The sequence below is a fragment of the Podarcis tiliguerta genome, assembly GCF_965153285.1.
Source record: "Podarcis tiliguerta genome assembly, chromosome: 6".
In the NCBI taxonomy this organism is placed as follows: domain Eukaryota; kingdom Metazoa; phylum Chordata; class Lepidosauria; order Squamata; family Lacertidae; genus Podarcis; species Podarcis tiliguerta.
The window spans coordinates 52058853-52076735 of record NC_139539.1 but is presented as its reverse complement, the minus strand read 5'-3'; the positions used below and the strand labels follow the sequence as shown (position 1 = coordinate 52076735).

The window sequence follows — 17883 nt, the reverse complement described above, 5'->3', positions numbered from 1 at the left end:
ACCTAAAGAGGAATGGTTCAATAATGTCCTGGATATAGCCTTATCTGAATGTCTTACACAACACAGATGAGTGCTGAGAGAAGTGAAGCAAAGAAATATTGGCTCAAGGAAGTTTGGGTTGGTTCCCCCCCCCCTTTATTAGTAAGGACACAAAATTCTCAGGCCCTCCCAATATCCATGCTTCACTGGGGGGGGGGGGGGACACACAATACACCTCTTCTAAGATAATTTAACCATTTAACCAGCTACTCTGGCACTGTACTAGCTATTATTATAATCTGTGTCTGTAACTGGATTCTGTTGTGCATGTTTACTTGAAGTTGTTCAACACCACGGCTGCTTCTAATAGAGGCTTTTCCTTCCTTCCCTCCTTAATATCTCACCCTTCCTCCCAATGGAACCAAGGCAGGAAAACACACAAGCAATTTTTAAATTGGGGGGGGGGGGGAATTCCAAGACAAGTGCAGGCTAGGAAAGATTTCTACTTAAAAGGCTTGTTGGAAGAGGAAGGCCTTTGACAGGTTCTGAAAAACAGCAGGGGTGGCACTTTCTTAAATTGTGGGGGGAAGCTATAGCTGTTTGAATTGGTATCATAGCTAATCTGTTCCGCAAGCCCATTAGGCTTCTGAAACATTCGATGACTGAAACATGGCTTCCAATTGGTTGCAAGAGCTTCCTGCACTCAAGAGGAAGTCGCGTCAGACATTTGGCTTCTGAAAAATCTGTGAAAGCCGGAGCATTTACTTCCAGGTTTTTGGTGTTCAGGAGCCAAAACATTTGAAAATGGAGCCGTTCAGGAGCAGAGGTTTGACTGTAATATATTTCTCCTGATCTACCAAATAGCGATAAAGATAACACATCTTAGCAGCTCCACAAGTTTTATTATTTACAAGAGTCATGTTCTGTGATTGACAGAGAATCTATGCAAGCTTCTTTAAATATAAGTGTATCCCATTCCAAGAACGCATTATGAGCTGAGGTTTCTCAAGGGGAGGATTAGCAGGATCTGGTGCAACTTGGAAGTGCAGCAAAGTCAGAGCAACCGCCAGTTTCAACTCCATCATAGCAAACTGTTGCCCAATGCAATTTCTGAGGAAGAAAAAACATTCAAGCTGAAACTTGAACAGGCTCATAATAATTTTTTATTTAGTATTTCATGTCATATGAATCATATATAAGCGTTGCCACACTTACATGGGGGCCCCTGCGTGCATAAGGCACAGAGCCCCCCCAAACGCCTTTTCTGTCACTCTCTCTTCAATCCATACCAAAAATACAGTATCCAAAAATATCCTGGGGCGGGCAGGAGGCTGAAGGACACACAGGAAAGCAGCAGCTACATCAGCTGTTAGGCGGAGAGGCTGGGCAGCGCAAACAAAGCCTTGCTGCACCTCTGGCCTTCATTGAGGCTTCCTCTGCCCTCGCTGAGGGTCTCCTCATGAACTATGAGGACTCTACAGCTCTCTCCTGCCATTTCCAGGCATGAATTGGATTATTTAATTATCTCCCGGTACTTCACGTATGGGGAGTCACCTGTTCTGCTTGATTGTAGAAATAAATCTCAAAGTGGTTTACATACAAGATAAAACAATAAAAATTTACAACCATGATTTAAAACATACAGGAAGATAGCAACAGAATAGCCCACAAACAAATTAAAACTCATACAAATTTTCTAAACATTTCGGTACATGTGTCTAAACAAGAATGCAGGTGCTGAAAACCCATAAACCCTGAACCTGTGTGGTTTCTGCAATTTGCAACCAGCTCCTCAGCTCTCCTTGTTTATTCCAGCTGCAGAACTAATGGGTTACTAGAATATGAAATGAATGAAGAAGTGATGGTACATGGGAAATGGGATATTTTGGTGTGGGGGTGGGAATACCTCTAGAGAAGCCTTTCCCAATCTACGGCTGCCCTACGGCCGCTTTGAACCTCAGCTCCAGCCAGCAAATTTGTGCTGATGGGAACTGTTTTGCCAGCTTGGCAAAACCTGTTCTGAAGCAATGGGGCGTTTTCACAGAGGGCTTAAATAAAGAAGAATTTGGATTGTAGTGCAGGATTCCTGATCCTCAGTTATGACCATCTAAATCCTTACAATAATCCATTTATACTAACCACATTTTGAGTTTATTTTTAATCTTGGGTGTTTGTTGTCATCACAGGCAGAATATATCCACAGTAAAACTATTTCTTAAGGATCCATGAATCCATGTACTAAGTGCAATAGTGTGCTAAATTAAGAGCAAGATCTGTGGTGTGTTCAGACAACTGCTTCACTATGGATGCATTTAACCCATAGAAAACCCCCCACATGGATTACCCTGGACTTGGGGGCAGAGGCAACCCAAAGAGTGTGGATTGGTCCTAAAGCCTCAGTAAACAGAACACTTACACAGGGACCCCTTTATCGGGGGGAAAGCTAATCTTTCTGGAAAGATGACTCTGTTCATTTCTTAAAAAAGAGAGAACAACCCTTCTGTCCCATGGAAGGGGGCTGTTCTGTTCTCCTTGTCACAGTATCAGTGAGAACCAGACACAGGTAAGCAGCAATCCATAATCCTGAGGATGAACTTCACTCATTGATCATATAAATCAAGTTTTGCTTTGGCTGACTATCTTTCATCTTGCTTCTGTCTATTTTCAGTGAACAACTTTACATCATTAGTTGTATTACCTGGGTCCAGCAGCAAATGGCAAAAATGCATAGGAATCTCTTTGAGATGAATTATCGGGTGAAAACCTTAGAGGATCAAACACCTGAAAGAGAGTAAGAGAGTAAGACTGTAGTTATCAGCAGCTTGCATCAGCGACAAGATGTACTTGGACCAGCTTGATGCATGCATGCTCATCATTGGATTACTGCAATATCAAGTGATATTGCACAAGTGAAGAGACCATCACAGTCACAACACCACAAGAGGAGCTTTCACTCTTGTAAAGCAAAGTGGTTTTCACTGAGGTCACTTGATGCACTGCCAGACATCAAAGACAGAATTCAAGTGATGTACATGTATATGTGGGCTAGCCTTCAGTTTGGCAACATGGATGTGCATAGACATGTAGAAAGTTGCCGGGGGGTTGAACCCAGCATGTACTGCATCTCAAGTTTGTGCTCTGAGCTACAGCCCTTCCTCATTACCCATACGCCCCTGCTTTTTCGGCAACGTCTTTTTCTCTCAGGGTTATTGTCATCTATTCCAGTAGCTCATCCATACTACTTTCTACTATCCCGCAGCTCTGTTGAAAAGGCTGTGCAAAATGGGCTTAAAAGTATGTGGCAATGTCTGGTGAAATCTCCAAGCTGTGGCTGAAGGTTTCCATCCAGTGGGAAGGGAGAAAATGAGTCTTCAGTGCCCTAGATAAATGTTGCCCATGGCCAACAGAAGCAATCTACATTATGCAAGTTAAATTAAGCAAGAGTACAATGTGTATCATTTGCAGAAAAATTAAAGGTTGCAGAATTCTTCTTTTGTGGTCTAGAGAATCAGTGTGGTCTAGTGGTTAAGAGCAGTAGACTCATAATCTGGTGAACTGGGTTTGCAGCTCTGCTCCTCCACATGCAGCTGCTGGGTGACCTTGGGCCAGTCACACTTCTTTGAAGTCTCTCAGCCCCACTCACCTCACAGAGTGCTTGTTGTGGGGGAGGAAGGGAAAGGAGAATGTTAGCTGCTTTGAGACTCCTTCAGGTAGTGATAAAGCGGGATATCAAATCCAAACTCTTCTTCTTTTCAGAGTTACTTTGGCTAAGAATTTTTATTGTTATTTATTTTTCCTTCCTGTATTTTCAATTACAGAATGTTCATTGCTCTGAATATGCATCCATGCTGCATCTGCTTGATATTGTCTGTACATCAACACAGGGCAATCAATGCAGACCCGCCAAGTGTCCCTATTTTCCAGGCACATCCCTGATTTAGGGAAGTTTCAGATTTTATCCCAGAATGTCCCACTTTCCCTTAGGATGTCTCTATTTTCACTGGAGAAATGTTGAAGGGTATGGAGTTTTCTGACCCGCAAGCTGTCTGAAGGCAATCCTGTATAGGGATTTTTTTTTTAATGCTGAATGTTTTATTATGATTTTATATGTGGAAGCTGCCCAGAATGGCTGGGACAACCCAGTAAGATGTGTGGGGTATAAACAGTAAAATTATCATTATGGAATGGGATGTCCCTATTTTTATCAGACAAATGTTGGCGGGTATGTCAACATTAGGCTGTGGGATGCTAAGTTGTCCCAAATTGCAGCAAATTTTCATGATCCAACTCTTGCCATTTTGTACAATTCTCAAGGGATCCCCCCTCAAAAAAGTGGGGTACAATACCAGAAGCCCACATCCTAGAGCATCCCCAAAGTCTCCATGAGGAATTGAGCAACTGTACATTTATCCCATTTTGCATGCAACGCTGCTGTGGTACGGTGATTCTAAGTGCACATCCATGATACACATTTAAAACATATTCAGTGCACAGTCAAAGCACATGATTTCCCCCAAAGAAGCCCGGGAGCTGTAGTATATTAAGGGTTCTGGAAATGGAAGCTCTGTGAGGCAGAAACAACCGTTCTCATTATTCTTGGGGGAGGAGTCACCTGCTTTTAGTGTGCAATAAACACACTTTAAATGTGCATTCAACATGCTCTAAACCATTGAACAAACAATGCTCCAGAGCATAAATACCTGAGGATCTTCCCACACTTCAGGATTTTTGTGAAGAGCATAAATATTCAGGGATATCAAAGCACCTGTTAGGGATTGGAGGGAGAGGAGAGAAATATCTGATTAGTAAATGGAAGATGGAACACATCACAAAGTTGTGTTTTCAGTGCTGCATTGCTGGATTGCAGAAAGGCCCCAGGGAAGGATTGCTTAAGATGCAGCTGTTATGGCATCCCAATGTATTTTGTGGTATTTGTTGCTGAGTTACTAGCATGTTGGTTACAGTGCCTTAGTGAGGATTTGAGTCTGCTTTCATTAAGACATGGCCATTCTCTGAGGTGACAAAGAGTTTTGCCAGAACTCGTGGAGCAGATAGATTAATCTGGAAGTCCTCAGGGTGACTTTATACTTCATTTTTATTTATTTTGTCGTTCCTTGACCACAGTCAGTTTTACAAACTGCCTCCGAAGTGGTGCATAGTTTAATATGTAAATGTATCTGCAGAGGAAGATATGAAGATACCTTATCCTGGCATTGGCTTGTCTAATTCAAACTTGTCTTCAGTGAGGCAAGGATCTTAGCCAGCCATACTTTAAAATTTGGATATGGCATACTTAGGAGCCTGACAGAGGATGTGTATTTCCCACACATAGATATTTCCTATTCAGCTTAGATGTTCTTAATGTTGTAGTTTAATGAAGTTGCCCTAGTAACATCCCAAGCCTTGTGTCTTGCCTCTTTAGTTCCAGTGTCCTAACACAAAGAACTTTTGTAGTACAACTTCTAAGCCTCTCAACAGCCTTTAGGGGCACATGACTCCAAAGTCAGATAGAGAATTATATCCTTCAAGACAACTGAGCAAGTCAACCCTATCACACCATCATGCCAGATACTTGTCACAAAACCAACAATCGGGACACCGTTGCCATTCTTTCAGTTTCCATCCTTCATGTCTGTCATTGAAAATACTGTGAAATGTAATCAAACATAATGAGGCAGACCTGCAGGCAATGTCTTTCCATCAGGAAATGTGACTGGTTTGTTGAGCTCTCGGTACACCTGAGGAACAGGAGGATAAACACGGAGGCTTTCCTTAATACACATCGTAGTGTAAGTCATCTTACTAAGGTCATCCCTGGGAGAAACAAACAAACTGTGAGGAAGATTCACAAGTGACAAGAAGACAAAAATATTCCACAGACAGTGGAGTCGGATATTAAAAGAAGTGACAAAAAAGGAGATTGAGCATCCTTGCATATTCTGCATTTATACTTGCAGTGAAATAACTGAAGGGGAACTTGAATATGAGACACGTGTACCTCTCCCAAACAAATTAACCTTCAGCGTTAACTATGAATCTCAAAATGCTGAAGCATGGCACACTCTCACATTCATGGGGGTCAGCACTATTGGCAATTTCTGAAGCAAATTGAAACTTTTGTGGCATCTTACCTCTCCAAAGAGTTCCCAGGTATTAACCAGGGTTTTCAAAAATCTAAAACTTTTCTACTCCAGGTCTGACAAGAGAGTCACAGATTTGCTTGGAAAACAGTAAAACCTGCCCTGCTTCAGCAGGGATCCTCACAAAAGAAAAACAGATAGCGAGCGAAGGACCTTCTCACCAGCGCAGAGTCTCTCGCTCTCCAAGAATCTCCTTTATCTCCTCCCTGCATTTTTGCTGGTGCTCTGGATTCTGGGCCATGGCATATAAGGTCCAGGAAATCCCGCTGGTGGTGGTATCGTGACCCTCAAAGAGGAAAGTGTCCACCTCAGAACGTATGTCTTCATCAGATAATCCCTCACCATTTACATCCTGGAAAATGGAGAATGATCAAGGTCAAAAGCCACGGATGACTTGCTTTGTTTTCCATCACATGCAGCCACTTGCCTCCTTCATGGGATTATTGATTATTTTAAGTAAGCCACTCTGGAAGCCCTTTTTGGCTGGGAAGTGAGATAGAAACACTGTAAACCGATGTATCGAAGGGACAGGACTGTTGGCGGCATACGTGCATATATCCCTTATCTGGAAATACATGATGTGGATTTTACTCACCCTGGCACAGAGAAGAATATCCAGAAAGTCTAGATATCTCTTCTTTTGGATCTTCTCAAGTTCCCGTTCATCTTTAAGGAGTGCCTTTCTTTCCCTAATCACCTTTTCTGTGTCAAAAAAGTAATAAATCTAATAATTTCCCCAAACAGACGTCATGACATTCACTGCTTCTATGTAATTTTCTGCATGTTACTAACTTTAAAAGGATGAAGAAATTGCCATAGTGGGACAGGACTTAAGGGTGGAACCTACACACATAAAAAAAATTCTGAAAATGTTTCTTTTTAAAAACATTTTTAAAAATACATTGAATTTTCCATAAGGCTTGCCATCACCATCTAGTGTCACATTTTATATTGCACTTAAAACATTTTCTTTGCAGCTGTATAGCTGAGTCCATGGTTAGGACTGTTGCTACTAGACCTGCTGGAACAAATATTTGCAAACAAATATTTGCAAACATTGCTATTTAACTTTGGATGTGACATTTTGAGTTTGAAATGTAAAACCTTAACCTAAAAATTGGAAACTCACATACTTTAGACTTGCTAGCATCTTTTGATTGACTTGATTTTGTCAGAAATCATATATGAAACCTGACATGTTATCAACTATCAAATATTCTTTTTTTAAAAAGTCTGCACATCAGTTTATTTTAGGTGGCATCTAACTAAGCCATTCTCAGAGCAAACCCAGGGTTTTAGGTTTTAGACAGCAATAAAGACATCCTTACATAAAGACAGCATAAAATAGTTTATGGTCCAGATTTACAACACAGGTAAAAAACGTGGGTGAATAAAAAAGATCTTCTGGTATTGAAAAGACTGTAAAGCAGGTGCCAGGCAAGTCTCTCTGGAGAAGCTATTACATATCTGAAGTGCCACTGTTGAAAAGTCAAGGGTTTAGGAAACCCCTGAGAGGCATCAGAATTGCTCAGCATCCCCCCACCCCCCAGGAGAGCCCAGGTTGACTTTCTGCAGATTAAATTTTGCAGTTGGGTTCTGCTTGGGGTCTGGCAGCTGGCTATCCATGCCCTTGGGGTGTTATCGCACAAGCCTAACCATATCTGCTCAGAAGATCCATTTAATTCAATAGGGCTTACTCCCAGGTAAGTGGGGTTAGTCTTGCTGCCTTAGCTATGAACATACAGGTGTAGATCCCTCCACTGAAGAGAAGAACCAAAGGAAATACCTGTGTGGTGATGGGCTATTCTGCAAGCCTTGAAGAAACGGTATCCATGAGGACAGATGCGATAGATTAGATCATTGTGATAGAGAAATGTCTGTATTCTTTCCTGCATCAAACAACTGAGGTCACTAATTGCTTGGACATATGTATTCTTACTAGAGGAGTCAAAGAAAGAGTTTAATTGAGAGGTGATTGTTTTTAACAGGCACAATACAAAACAATGTAGTTTATTTATCACACTCAGTCTAACCCCACCTGTCCTCTAAGAAATAGATGGTCTTGCCCACCATCACCATTTTATACTCATAACAACCTTCTGAGGCAAATTAGTCTGAGAGAGCAAATTATCGTGGCTGAGTCCTAACCTAATCACTACACCAAGGAAGTGATGGCTCCTGTCCCTAAGGAGGCAGAATTGTGACTACACCTGAAAAAAACTACCCTGGAACCAACAGTTTCTAGACAACTTCTTTCCAGTCACTAAACCCCATTTTTGTCCAAAGTAACTGTTAGTACAACTGTCAGTAGTGGCAGCACAACTGCAAGCATTCTTGGTGGATAGTGATTTGTTAGACCCATTCCACTCTGGATTGTAACATGGGACTTGTGAGAGACTGCCCATAGGCCTGGAAAAAACAGGTGCAGGGGTTTCAAGCAGTTTCTGTGCACCTGATGCTCACGTGAATTGGTTCTCACTAGACAATGATTTATATAAGAAGTGATTCCACACGCCCCCAATGGTTCTCTGGTTCATCTATAAACTGGAGTTAAATTTTCTCTTGCCTTTACTGTAAGTAATAATAATAATAACAATTTATTATTTAGACTCCGCCCATCTGGATGAGTTTCCCCAGCCACTCTGGGCAGCACCCAACCAAATGTTAAAAACAATACAGCATTAAACATTAAAAACTTCCTTAAACAGGGCTGCCTTCAGATGACTTTAAAAGTAATATAGTTGCTTATTTCCTTGACATCTAATGGGAGGGCATTCCACAGGGCAAGCACCACTACCAAGAAGGCTCTGTAACTTCACTTCTCACAGTGAGGGAACCGCCAGAAGGCCCTTGGCACTGGACCTCAGTGTCCGGGCAGAATGATGGGGTGGAGACGCTCCTAAGTCTCTCCCCTCCCCCCCCCCCAGTTCTCATGATACCTGTCAAGCTGGCAATTGCTTTGATAACTGAAGATACACTTCAGCATGCTGTCCAGTGTCATGAACCCAACATGCTGGAAAATATCCAGTGATTTATCTTCTGAGATCAGCCTTTCCCATTTATCCTAATGTAAGAGAGAAAGGTTTCACATGTCAAAAGTAAATTCCTCAGATGATTAGATTTCTGGCATCCATATTTGAGCCATCCACCCATGCTGCTGCAATGTCCATATAACCATACGGAGGATGAGCAGGGCACACCATCCATTTCTTTATTTAGTACATTTGCAATTCACGGTAAAAACATTTAGGCAGATCATTCGACACCCAGGTGATTTCCCCTACAACCACAAATACCACAAAATCCCTTGTTGCAATTATAGATTGGAAATAAGCAATGAATTCTTATTTTTATATATTGCGGTATGATGGTTTTAATTTATTGCTAATGTGGAAGCCCTTTAAAACTTTGATGAACAAATTCCTATCAGTTAAAGGTGCCTATCAGGGGTGCCAACTTGAATAAAATATGGGGGGGTAAGCCCCGCCCCACATAATTGATCACATAATATACCATTTAAATGGCATACCATTTAAATGGCAATGCCCATCAACCTGGGGCGCATGGCCCCCTCAAATATTTTATTGGGTGAGCCAAAGGGACCTCTGCTCCTAGGAGTTGGCTCCTCTGATGCCTATATTTTTTCCTGTCTATGATTCCCCACCGCCCTGAATCTTATGCAACATACAACGTACATATGGTCAGTTAGTGAGTTAATAGATTATGTTTATGGAACAAATAAGGATGGCAGCTGGTGACCTTGTTGTGGTGTTGTTTGTGTGTGTGTTGTTGCCTGTATTTTCAATACTATGTCTAAATATAATTCCATGAGACCTGGTTAGGCAGATTAGGCAGATTTCTGGATAATACTCCATGACTGTCAGCTTTTCCTCAGTGAGAGCTAATTGAGAATCAATGTTTGTGCTTGTATGAGATACCCATCTCAGCTTGGAGGTAGTGGTGACACTCATCCTCTAGCTAAGGGAAAGGTGTGTGTGTTTGGAAGAGGTAGAGGCAAAGCTATGAATTTGTTGAAGGCAGAGTCTCTTTAGGGTGATCTGATGTGGAGCCACATATATGGTACCTTGTAGGACTGTCTCGTTGCTTTCCCTGATGCTTTACTTATGTATTTGAAAATAAAGCAAAGGATTTTGAAATGTATTTGAAAATAAAGCAATGCTTGAATCCTTTAATAGTGCTAGTCCAAGACATTTTGCTGAATGAAATAGAACTCTAGAATCCCAAGCCAAACCTCAGGGCCAATACTAAACAGCTACAAATTCATGTCTTCATCTCACCATCAGGTTGATGCCTGAAACAGGTACATTCATCTTGCTGCATGAAAGTGCTGGGCTTGTACTCCCTCATCCAAAGGAAATCAAACTGGTGCTGCTGCGCCTGGAAGTTCCCAAGGCTCAGAGCAGTACAACAAGATGGTTTAAGTTTGTGAATAAGCTATGAGTAGGATCAACATTTCTGATAAAGGTTTCCAAATTCTAGGTTGGTTGGTACCTGGGCACAAAGTGCAATTGCCATGCTGGAATAGTTTAACCCAGTGCTTTTTTTCCTTAAAAAAATGTTTTGACTCAAGAAAATCACCATTTTATAGTTCAAAGCGGGGGAAATAAATACAGTAAATGGACAAAAGTGCAAAGATTCACAAAATGTTTAGGGGTATGTGTACCCCTGCATACCCTCAAAAAAAAGAACTGGTTTAACCACAATACTATTGGCTTAGATCGTCTATTAGATATAAGAGAGAGGTATTTTTGGTTGTTGTTTTTTTTTAAAAAAAAGCCCTTACCAGCATCACTTTGGTGGAATCGACCATCAGTACCACATATGACTTTAAAATATCACTGTGAAATGCAGGAGTCAACAGTCGCCGGTGCTGGAACCATTTGGGCCCATCTAATACCAGTAGCCCTTTCCCTAATATGGAACGAAAAAGCTAGTCAAATCTCCTTTTTGTTAGTAATCTCTGCAGAACATGTCTGAACAGAGGCATGCTAAAAAGATTTAAAATTCCATGCCCAAACCCATCTAATCCTGCAACTAATACGCCTGCATTTTGTACTCTCAATAAATGGCACACAGAGATTGTTGGCATTAATGCGGATCATCACATTGATCTCCACCCTGCTACCACAAAGAATTCAACCATGGCAATTTTGTGGAATTGCAGAAGAAAGGAGTGGCCCAAACAAAAGGAGACACAGCAGTCGTGATGGTGGACTTTAACACAGGAAACAAAGGGGTATACTTTAATAGGAATTGGATCTATGCTTGCATTGCAGTAGGGGCTTCAATCTGAACAGGGCATTATTATACAAGATACTTAGCATAATGGTTAGTGACATGCACCGCAACCTTATCCAAAGTTGCTCATACGTTGTCTTCCCAAGAAGATTACTCAGTTCTTTAGAATAGATGCTAGTGATCTAACATAAACAAAACACATTGCATTAATGGAATGTGAATAGCTGCCCTTCCCCTAATGAGGTCAGCCAAGGGACAGAAAGTCCAATATTTGCTTGAAAGAGCAATAAGAGCTTAAATCCCCTTGACACCTCAGAGGTATGTTGCTGTCACTTACATTAAATGCAAGGACCAATGCAATAACAAGTTGTACATATTCACAGCAGTGACTGGAGGAGGAATGACTGCTGGGAGGAGCGCAGAAAGAAGAAAAGCCATTGTACACCTGCATCAGCACAACTCTCCTTTATTGGTCTCTACAGCCACAGCAGGCTCTGTAACTCCAAGAGTTTGACTTCATCCCCAAAGGCGCCCTCTTCCATTGCCTCCCAAGACAGATGGATCCCAATCAACGTTTCTCTTATTTGGCTGTTCTTTGGAACTCAGTGTTCTGATTTTATGATATAGATTGATAGTATGCCATGGGTAGAGTACATCACATGAGGATGAGGAAACTCCTTGTTCACATTTAATCAGGGATAGCACCACAAGAAGAATCCCTAAGTTAAGTTAATTCATCTAACTCTGGAGTCCCCGGTGTGGCACCTGTGGACACTATTGGATCACTGGTGCCTGCTAGAGCTCCCTCACCATCCCATACTTGCTTGGGTTTTTTTTTTTTTAAGTGATAACCTCCCCCCCCCTTTTCTTTGTGTGTTCCTTGTTTTAGGCTCTGTGCAGGTCATTTTAAGGTTGTTCTTTTCTTTTTGGTGGGACTGTTCTGAGCACCTTCAAATTTTTCTTCTGTGAAATGGGTATTTGGGGGCAGTTCCTTACCATTTCCAGATGTGCCCCAGGGCCTAAAGAAGTTGGAGATTCCTTATCAAAATGTAATAAGCAAAAGCATAGTGCTACTTACCGATCCATGGGAGAAAAAAATTGTAGAAATCAAGAGCCTTCGGATCTGCAACATTCAAAAAGGATGAGTGCATTGAGCAATGTAGAAAAAGAAAGCAGGATATTTTTAAAAAATAAATAAATCAGTGGGTCTTTTCTGAGTATGGCTAACATTGGTTGGATGCAACCATTAGAAAACAAGTAGCCCAGGGAAAGCATAACAAAATGGAATGATGGACACAAAATGCTGAGGGCTGGCTAAACTAGTAGAACTATGTTTATTTTTATTTAAGGAACATTTACGAAACTGCAACAAAAAAAATTATCATGGAAAAATAATGGCTTATTATTGCCTTTCCCCCTTTTGTTATTGTTGTTTCATTCCCCCGCCCCTTATCTATATGTTGTTGTTGTCCTTAAATCTATTTTTTAAAGGTTTTTTTTAAAAACACACACCACACAATCATATAATTTATAATTAATACCCCTCCATCTTAACATTCTATTTGGGGTTGCTTTCTAAATATCATGTTGACACATACGCTGAATTAATGACTAAGGATATGACTTTTTTTAAAGCGCACACACATGATGCTGATCATGATGGTCTTGCACATCTATTTTCATCACAAGGTGGACAGGCATCAGAGCCAGAAGTAGGGAGTTCTGCTTCCAGAAACACTAACTCATTTTCCTCTTCCACACTCATTTCAGGCATGTCCAAAGTCTGTTTTGGGGGCCTAATCCTGCCTGCCGATCAGTTCAATCCTGCCCCCACAGGCAGTTCCTCCCCGTAGCAGTGGTGGAGCTTCATGCTCCGGCACCAGCGGGGCGTAGAGCAGGTGGGGGCAGAGCTGGCACGCGTCCTGGGGGCGTGGCGTGCCACCCACAGGGGTGTGGCGACCAGCACAGTTGGGGGGCAGCCGCAATGGCACCCCACAGGGATCGTGCTGCCGGGGGCGGTGCCCTCCCCCTTCCTCTGCCAGTGCCCTGTGGTTCAAAAAAAAGGTCAACAACTTTGGTCGGCCCTCATGAATGTTCACCTCATCAAATCTGACCCTCTTTGAAAAAGGTTTGGGCACCCCTGCATTATCTCCTCCCTCTCTCACACCCATTCAGGATACTCATACATGCTGTCATAGGCATATGCCACACATGCACTTCCAAGAATAAATAGGGAGAATGAAATGCTGTGTCCAGCTCTTTAACAATGTTTCTCCCTCCCTTTGCATCTCCTCGGTGAAATGAGAAGAGCGAAACATCACGGAAGACAAACAGAGAACTTTTCTCCCTTCCTCTCCTGCAAAACTTCCATACTGAGCTATGAAGGTGTGAAAAATGTTGTTGCCTGCTCTTCAAGAAACACATAGGGACAATGTTTCCCTTCCCTTCCAACCATCTCCACGCTGATATGAGGAGGAGGAAATGTCATTGATTGATCCCCACTGAAGATCACCTTTCCTTCAGTAATCTGAAATGTAGGCTCCAATCAATCTATGCTCTCTCTCTTTTTCCATCTTTCCTCTCTGGCCTTCACTTTTCACATTTAAATATATCTCTGTTACATTCCTGAGTTCATTTTGGACTTTTACCATCAAGTTTAATCAACTTAAGCTGTTGTTTTTAATCCCCGGGATACTTAGAAAAAGGGTTTTGCTTTTCAAAATTGGCTGTTCTGAGTTGGATGGGGTCTCAGCTCTGCTACTACTTCTGCTGGCTAGGGAGGGAAGGATCTGTCAAGTGTGGTTCTCTCCATGTTTCATTTTTCTAATCTGACATTCAATTATCCACACATTGCTGCTATTTGCATTTTTATTTTTTTTAATAAAAATCCTCACGAAACTTCATCAACATTTTAGTGCAAATTTCTCTGAGTAAACAAATTTTATATGCGGTTTTGATGAACGTACACATTTCTGCAAGCCATCCCCTAACATTATGCATCCTTGTTGTTATTTTCACTAATACCTTCTCTTTTATGCACACTTTCTCCTAATATATATTTTTAATAAACATTTGTTAGATTACTGCATTGCAAAAATTCAGATACCTGCAAATTTCAAAGGATAGCCGTGTTTTGGTTCACAAATTCGGAAACTGCGAAATTGATAATTTGGTTTTAAATGCCTGCAGAATCCAATTTCTTCAGCATCTCTATAACTAGCTCCCACTGTCTTGCTAGAATGATCATGCAAGATCTTATCAACCAAAGGCAGAAGTAACAGTGAAAACAGCTGGAGGCAACAGAGGAAGGTGCCAACTGCTGCTACAGAAGTTCTGTTAATTAAGAACTAGGAATTGAAACCAAACAGAATTTGGCAGACAGCTCTCCAGAAACTCCTCAAAATACATAAGAATAAGTAAGGGGCACCTGGAAAATGCTAGGAAAGCTGTGTTGGTTGTTGTTTAAATGAAAACCATTTTGCCACCTCGTATATTTAGTAAGGAGCTGAAAACAAACATACGAAGCCCACTGATTATTCCTACAAATAAATGTTAGGAATAATAATGTTGTAGAAGGTATAAAAGACTCAAGAGCTGAAGTGACCTTCAGCTAAAGTAGTGGATTGGAATCCTGCTGTTATCACACCACTTCATAACAGAGTCAGGTTTCTTCTCAGAAAACTTATTATAAAGCTTCCTTTCAAAAGCTGTTGAAGTGGTCTGGCAAACATTTTCCAAGCACACAAAGTATTAGCTTTCTGCTCAGGGCCAGAAGCAGCAGTTGGTATCACTGGAGAACTCACACCCCAGTAAAAGGCCCACTGCCAATTCCTGGAGCCTCTTGGCCATCTTCTACTTCTTCCTCCTCCTTCTCCTTGCTATTACTGCCTGGTCATTTGATATCTGCAAACAAGCAGCTTAGGATTAAGCACAAGGAACATGCCTTGTGTTCTCTTTCTCTAGAAGATGGTGCCAACTGAGCCTAGAAGCACAGAGAAGTGAGAGGACAGTACTGAAAAGGAAGAGCAGGTGGGCACACTCAGGGAGCAAAGCCCAAGGGTTCCCACAAAACCCAGAACTGGCACTGATTTTACTGAGCGATATAGCAGATACAAGAAGCATATCAACCACATAAAACATCAGTCTTCTGTTGCTCTTGCCAAACCCACTGAAGGCCTAGTCAACCTGGCCTGATATGAGTGAAGCGCTTGCTCTGAATCTGTGTAAACTATTATGCTTTTAGCTAACACGGAGGTAGAGAATGGTGGAATATGCGAGTTACACCTTGATTAGATGCCGACAAGTCAAACCTAAAAAGGCCACACGGCATTGGTATGACCTGGAAGGAACCTTAAGAAAAGGACAAAGTGCCATCAACAGGGGGAAATATCAGGAGAATGACAGGATGATATTTAAGCCAGACAAACGGATGTTTCAGTACGATAAGTTAAGATCATGGCTTTGTTCCATGTTTTAGAGAGACTTTCTGCTTCTAGCCAGATGCTTAAGAAAAACATTTTCCACGTGGTATTTATGTAGCAACTATAGTGTGTGTAAACAAAGAAAGAATGTAAGGGCACACTGGGACCATCAATCATTTGTTTTGCAAGCGCAAGAGAAAAAAGATTATTGCATATGGAGAAAAGGGGGGAAGAAAAGCAGATGAGAACCATCAGACACAGTTAGCTCCAACTGTGCTAACTGTAGACAGAGCTTTAAACAAGAACTCACTGAACAATAAATAGGCAGCAGGATGGATAGCTCAGCTGGTTAGAACGTGGTGCTGATAGGGCCAAGGTTGCAGGTTCAGTCCACATATGGGACAGCTGCATATTCCTGCATTGCAGGGGTTGGACAAGATGACCCTCAGGGTCCCTTCCAACTCTATGATTCTATGATCAGACTGGTGCCTGTTCCAAGGATGAAGCCTTGGGCTGATTTCTGGCTTGTTTCCACCTGGAAATTGAAGGACTGGTCATCACCCCTCCTCTGCTGAAGAGGTTGCATTTGGTTGTCGTGAGCCCTTGCTGATCCGTAGATATTTTTCCTGTTGTGGCTGTCACACTATGGGCAGGTTTTTTTTAACTATAGGCATTTACATTGCCTCTGTAATCACTAAAATGGAATTGTAGCTTTTCACCTTTGAGGTCTGGATTTCTGTTCCTGATTACACTATCTGTACAATCCTAGTCAACCTTTCCTGCTGAGCTGTGTTGGGTATGTGGCTTTTCATAACCATAGGCTGGCAGGAATACTTGGTAGTTCTACCATTGACCTAGACCAGGAAGGAAGGGCAAAAGAAGACTCAGCATCGATGCCAATAGAACAAATTAAAGGGTTGCAATAGAAGAGTGCCAGGCCTACTCTTCTTTTATTATACAATAATATGCCTTTCAGGTAAGGTTGGGCTTGCTGCAAGTTTAAGGCAAGTTTAACAAGTAAAAACCTGCAAAATGGTATGAGAAAATATGATAGTAAGTGCAAAACACAGAGACTAACACTCAGAAGGATTCAAAGAAGTGAAATGGTTATGGCTTCCCCTGAACAATGAGCTCTTTCTGGAGCTTCAGCACCATGTGCAACCCCTGGATCTCAGAGGTACCGTATTTTTTGCTCTATAAGACTCACTTTTCCCCTCCTAAAAAGCAAGGGGAAATGTGTGTGTGTCTTATGGAACGAATGCAGGCTGCGCAGCTATCACAGAAGCCTGAACAGCAAGAGGGATCACTGCTTTCGCTGTGCAGCGATCTCTCTTGCTGTTCTGGCTTCTGGGATTCAGAATATTTATTTTCTTGTTTTCCTCCTCCAAAAACTAGGTGTGTCTTATGGTCCGGTGCGTCTTATAGAGCAAAAAATACGGTAATTTCCCTCTCGATCGATTAGCATTTGTAAGACAAGTTAATGTTTGCTATATCACATATAATTCTATAGTGATATTTGCAATACTTTTCGCACCTTCCTGGGTTTCCTGGGCTAAAATGGCTGTTGGTTTTGTTTTATTTTGTTTTGTTTGGTTTACAGTTTAGTTGTTGGTTTGGTTTGGTTTGGTTTGGTTTGGTTTGGTTTGGTTTGGTTTGCCAAATAGAAAAACGAGTCAGTCAGGCTACTGGCCTAAAGGGGACAACTTCAGAGGGGAGTGATGAGTGCAGACATACCTAAGGGAAGGGTAAAAGCTCAATGGTGGGGCATCTGCTTCACATGCAGAAGGTCCCATGTTCAACCCTTGGCATCTCCAGTTGGGATTGAGAGAGACCCAGGTCTGAGACCCTGGAGAACCACTGACAGTCGATGTAGACAATCCTGAGCTAGATGGGCCAGTGATCTTACTCAGTATAAGCAGCTTCCGATGTTTCTACAGCTAAGCTCTTACAACATAACAGTGATGAGAAACCTGGGCTACTCCAGATGTTGGACTACAACTCCCATCATCCCTGACCATTGGAATGTTGACTGGGGCTGATGGCAACAGAAGTCCAAGAACATCTGCAGGGCCACAGGTCCCCCA

The 17883-nt window shown here is 41.9% G+C and overlaps 2 protein-coding genes across 2 annotated transcripts in view; both read right to left on the bottom strand.

The window, feature by feature from the left end:
• The window catches only part of LOC310680270 (uncharacterized protein), a 36621-nt gene extending 35891 nt beyond the window's left edge, over window positions 1-730 (bottom strand). Inside the window, exon 1 of the mRNA XM_083446646.1 lies at window positions 3-730. The gene's annotated coding sequence lies outside the window, so the exon portion shown is untranslated. The remainder of the gene's footprint in view (window positions 1-2) is intronic.
• A 131-nt stretch (window positions 731-861) lies between these two features.
• The window catches only part of LOC310680269 (uncharacterized protein), a 41655-nt gene continuing 24633 nt past the window's right edge, over window positions 862-17883 (bottom strand). The window contains exons 15-24 of the mRNA XM_083446645.1: window positions 12457-12501; window positions 10924-11051; window positions 9059-9183; window positions 7906-8057; window positions 6715-6821; window positions 6281-6471; window positions 5660-5793; window positions 4680-4744; window positions 2678-2760; window positions 862-1089 (exon numbers count right to left, since the gene is read on the bottom strand). Of these exons, the coding sequence (XP_083302771.1) occupies window positions 921-1089; window positions 2678-2760; window positions 4680-4744; window positions 5660-5793; window positions 6281-6471; window positions 6715-6821; window positions 7906-8057; window positions 9059-9183; window positions 10924-11051; window positions 12457-12501 (1199 nt within the window). The 3' untranslated portion in view covers window positions 862-920. The remainder of the gene's footprint in view (window positions 1090-2677; window positions 2761-4679; window positions 4745-5659; window positions 5794-6280; window positions 6472-6714; window positions 6822-7905; window positions 8058-9058; window positions 9184-10923; window positions 11052-12456; window positions 12502-17883) is intronic.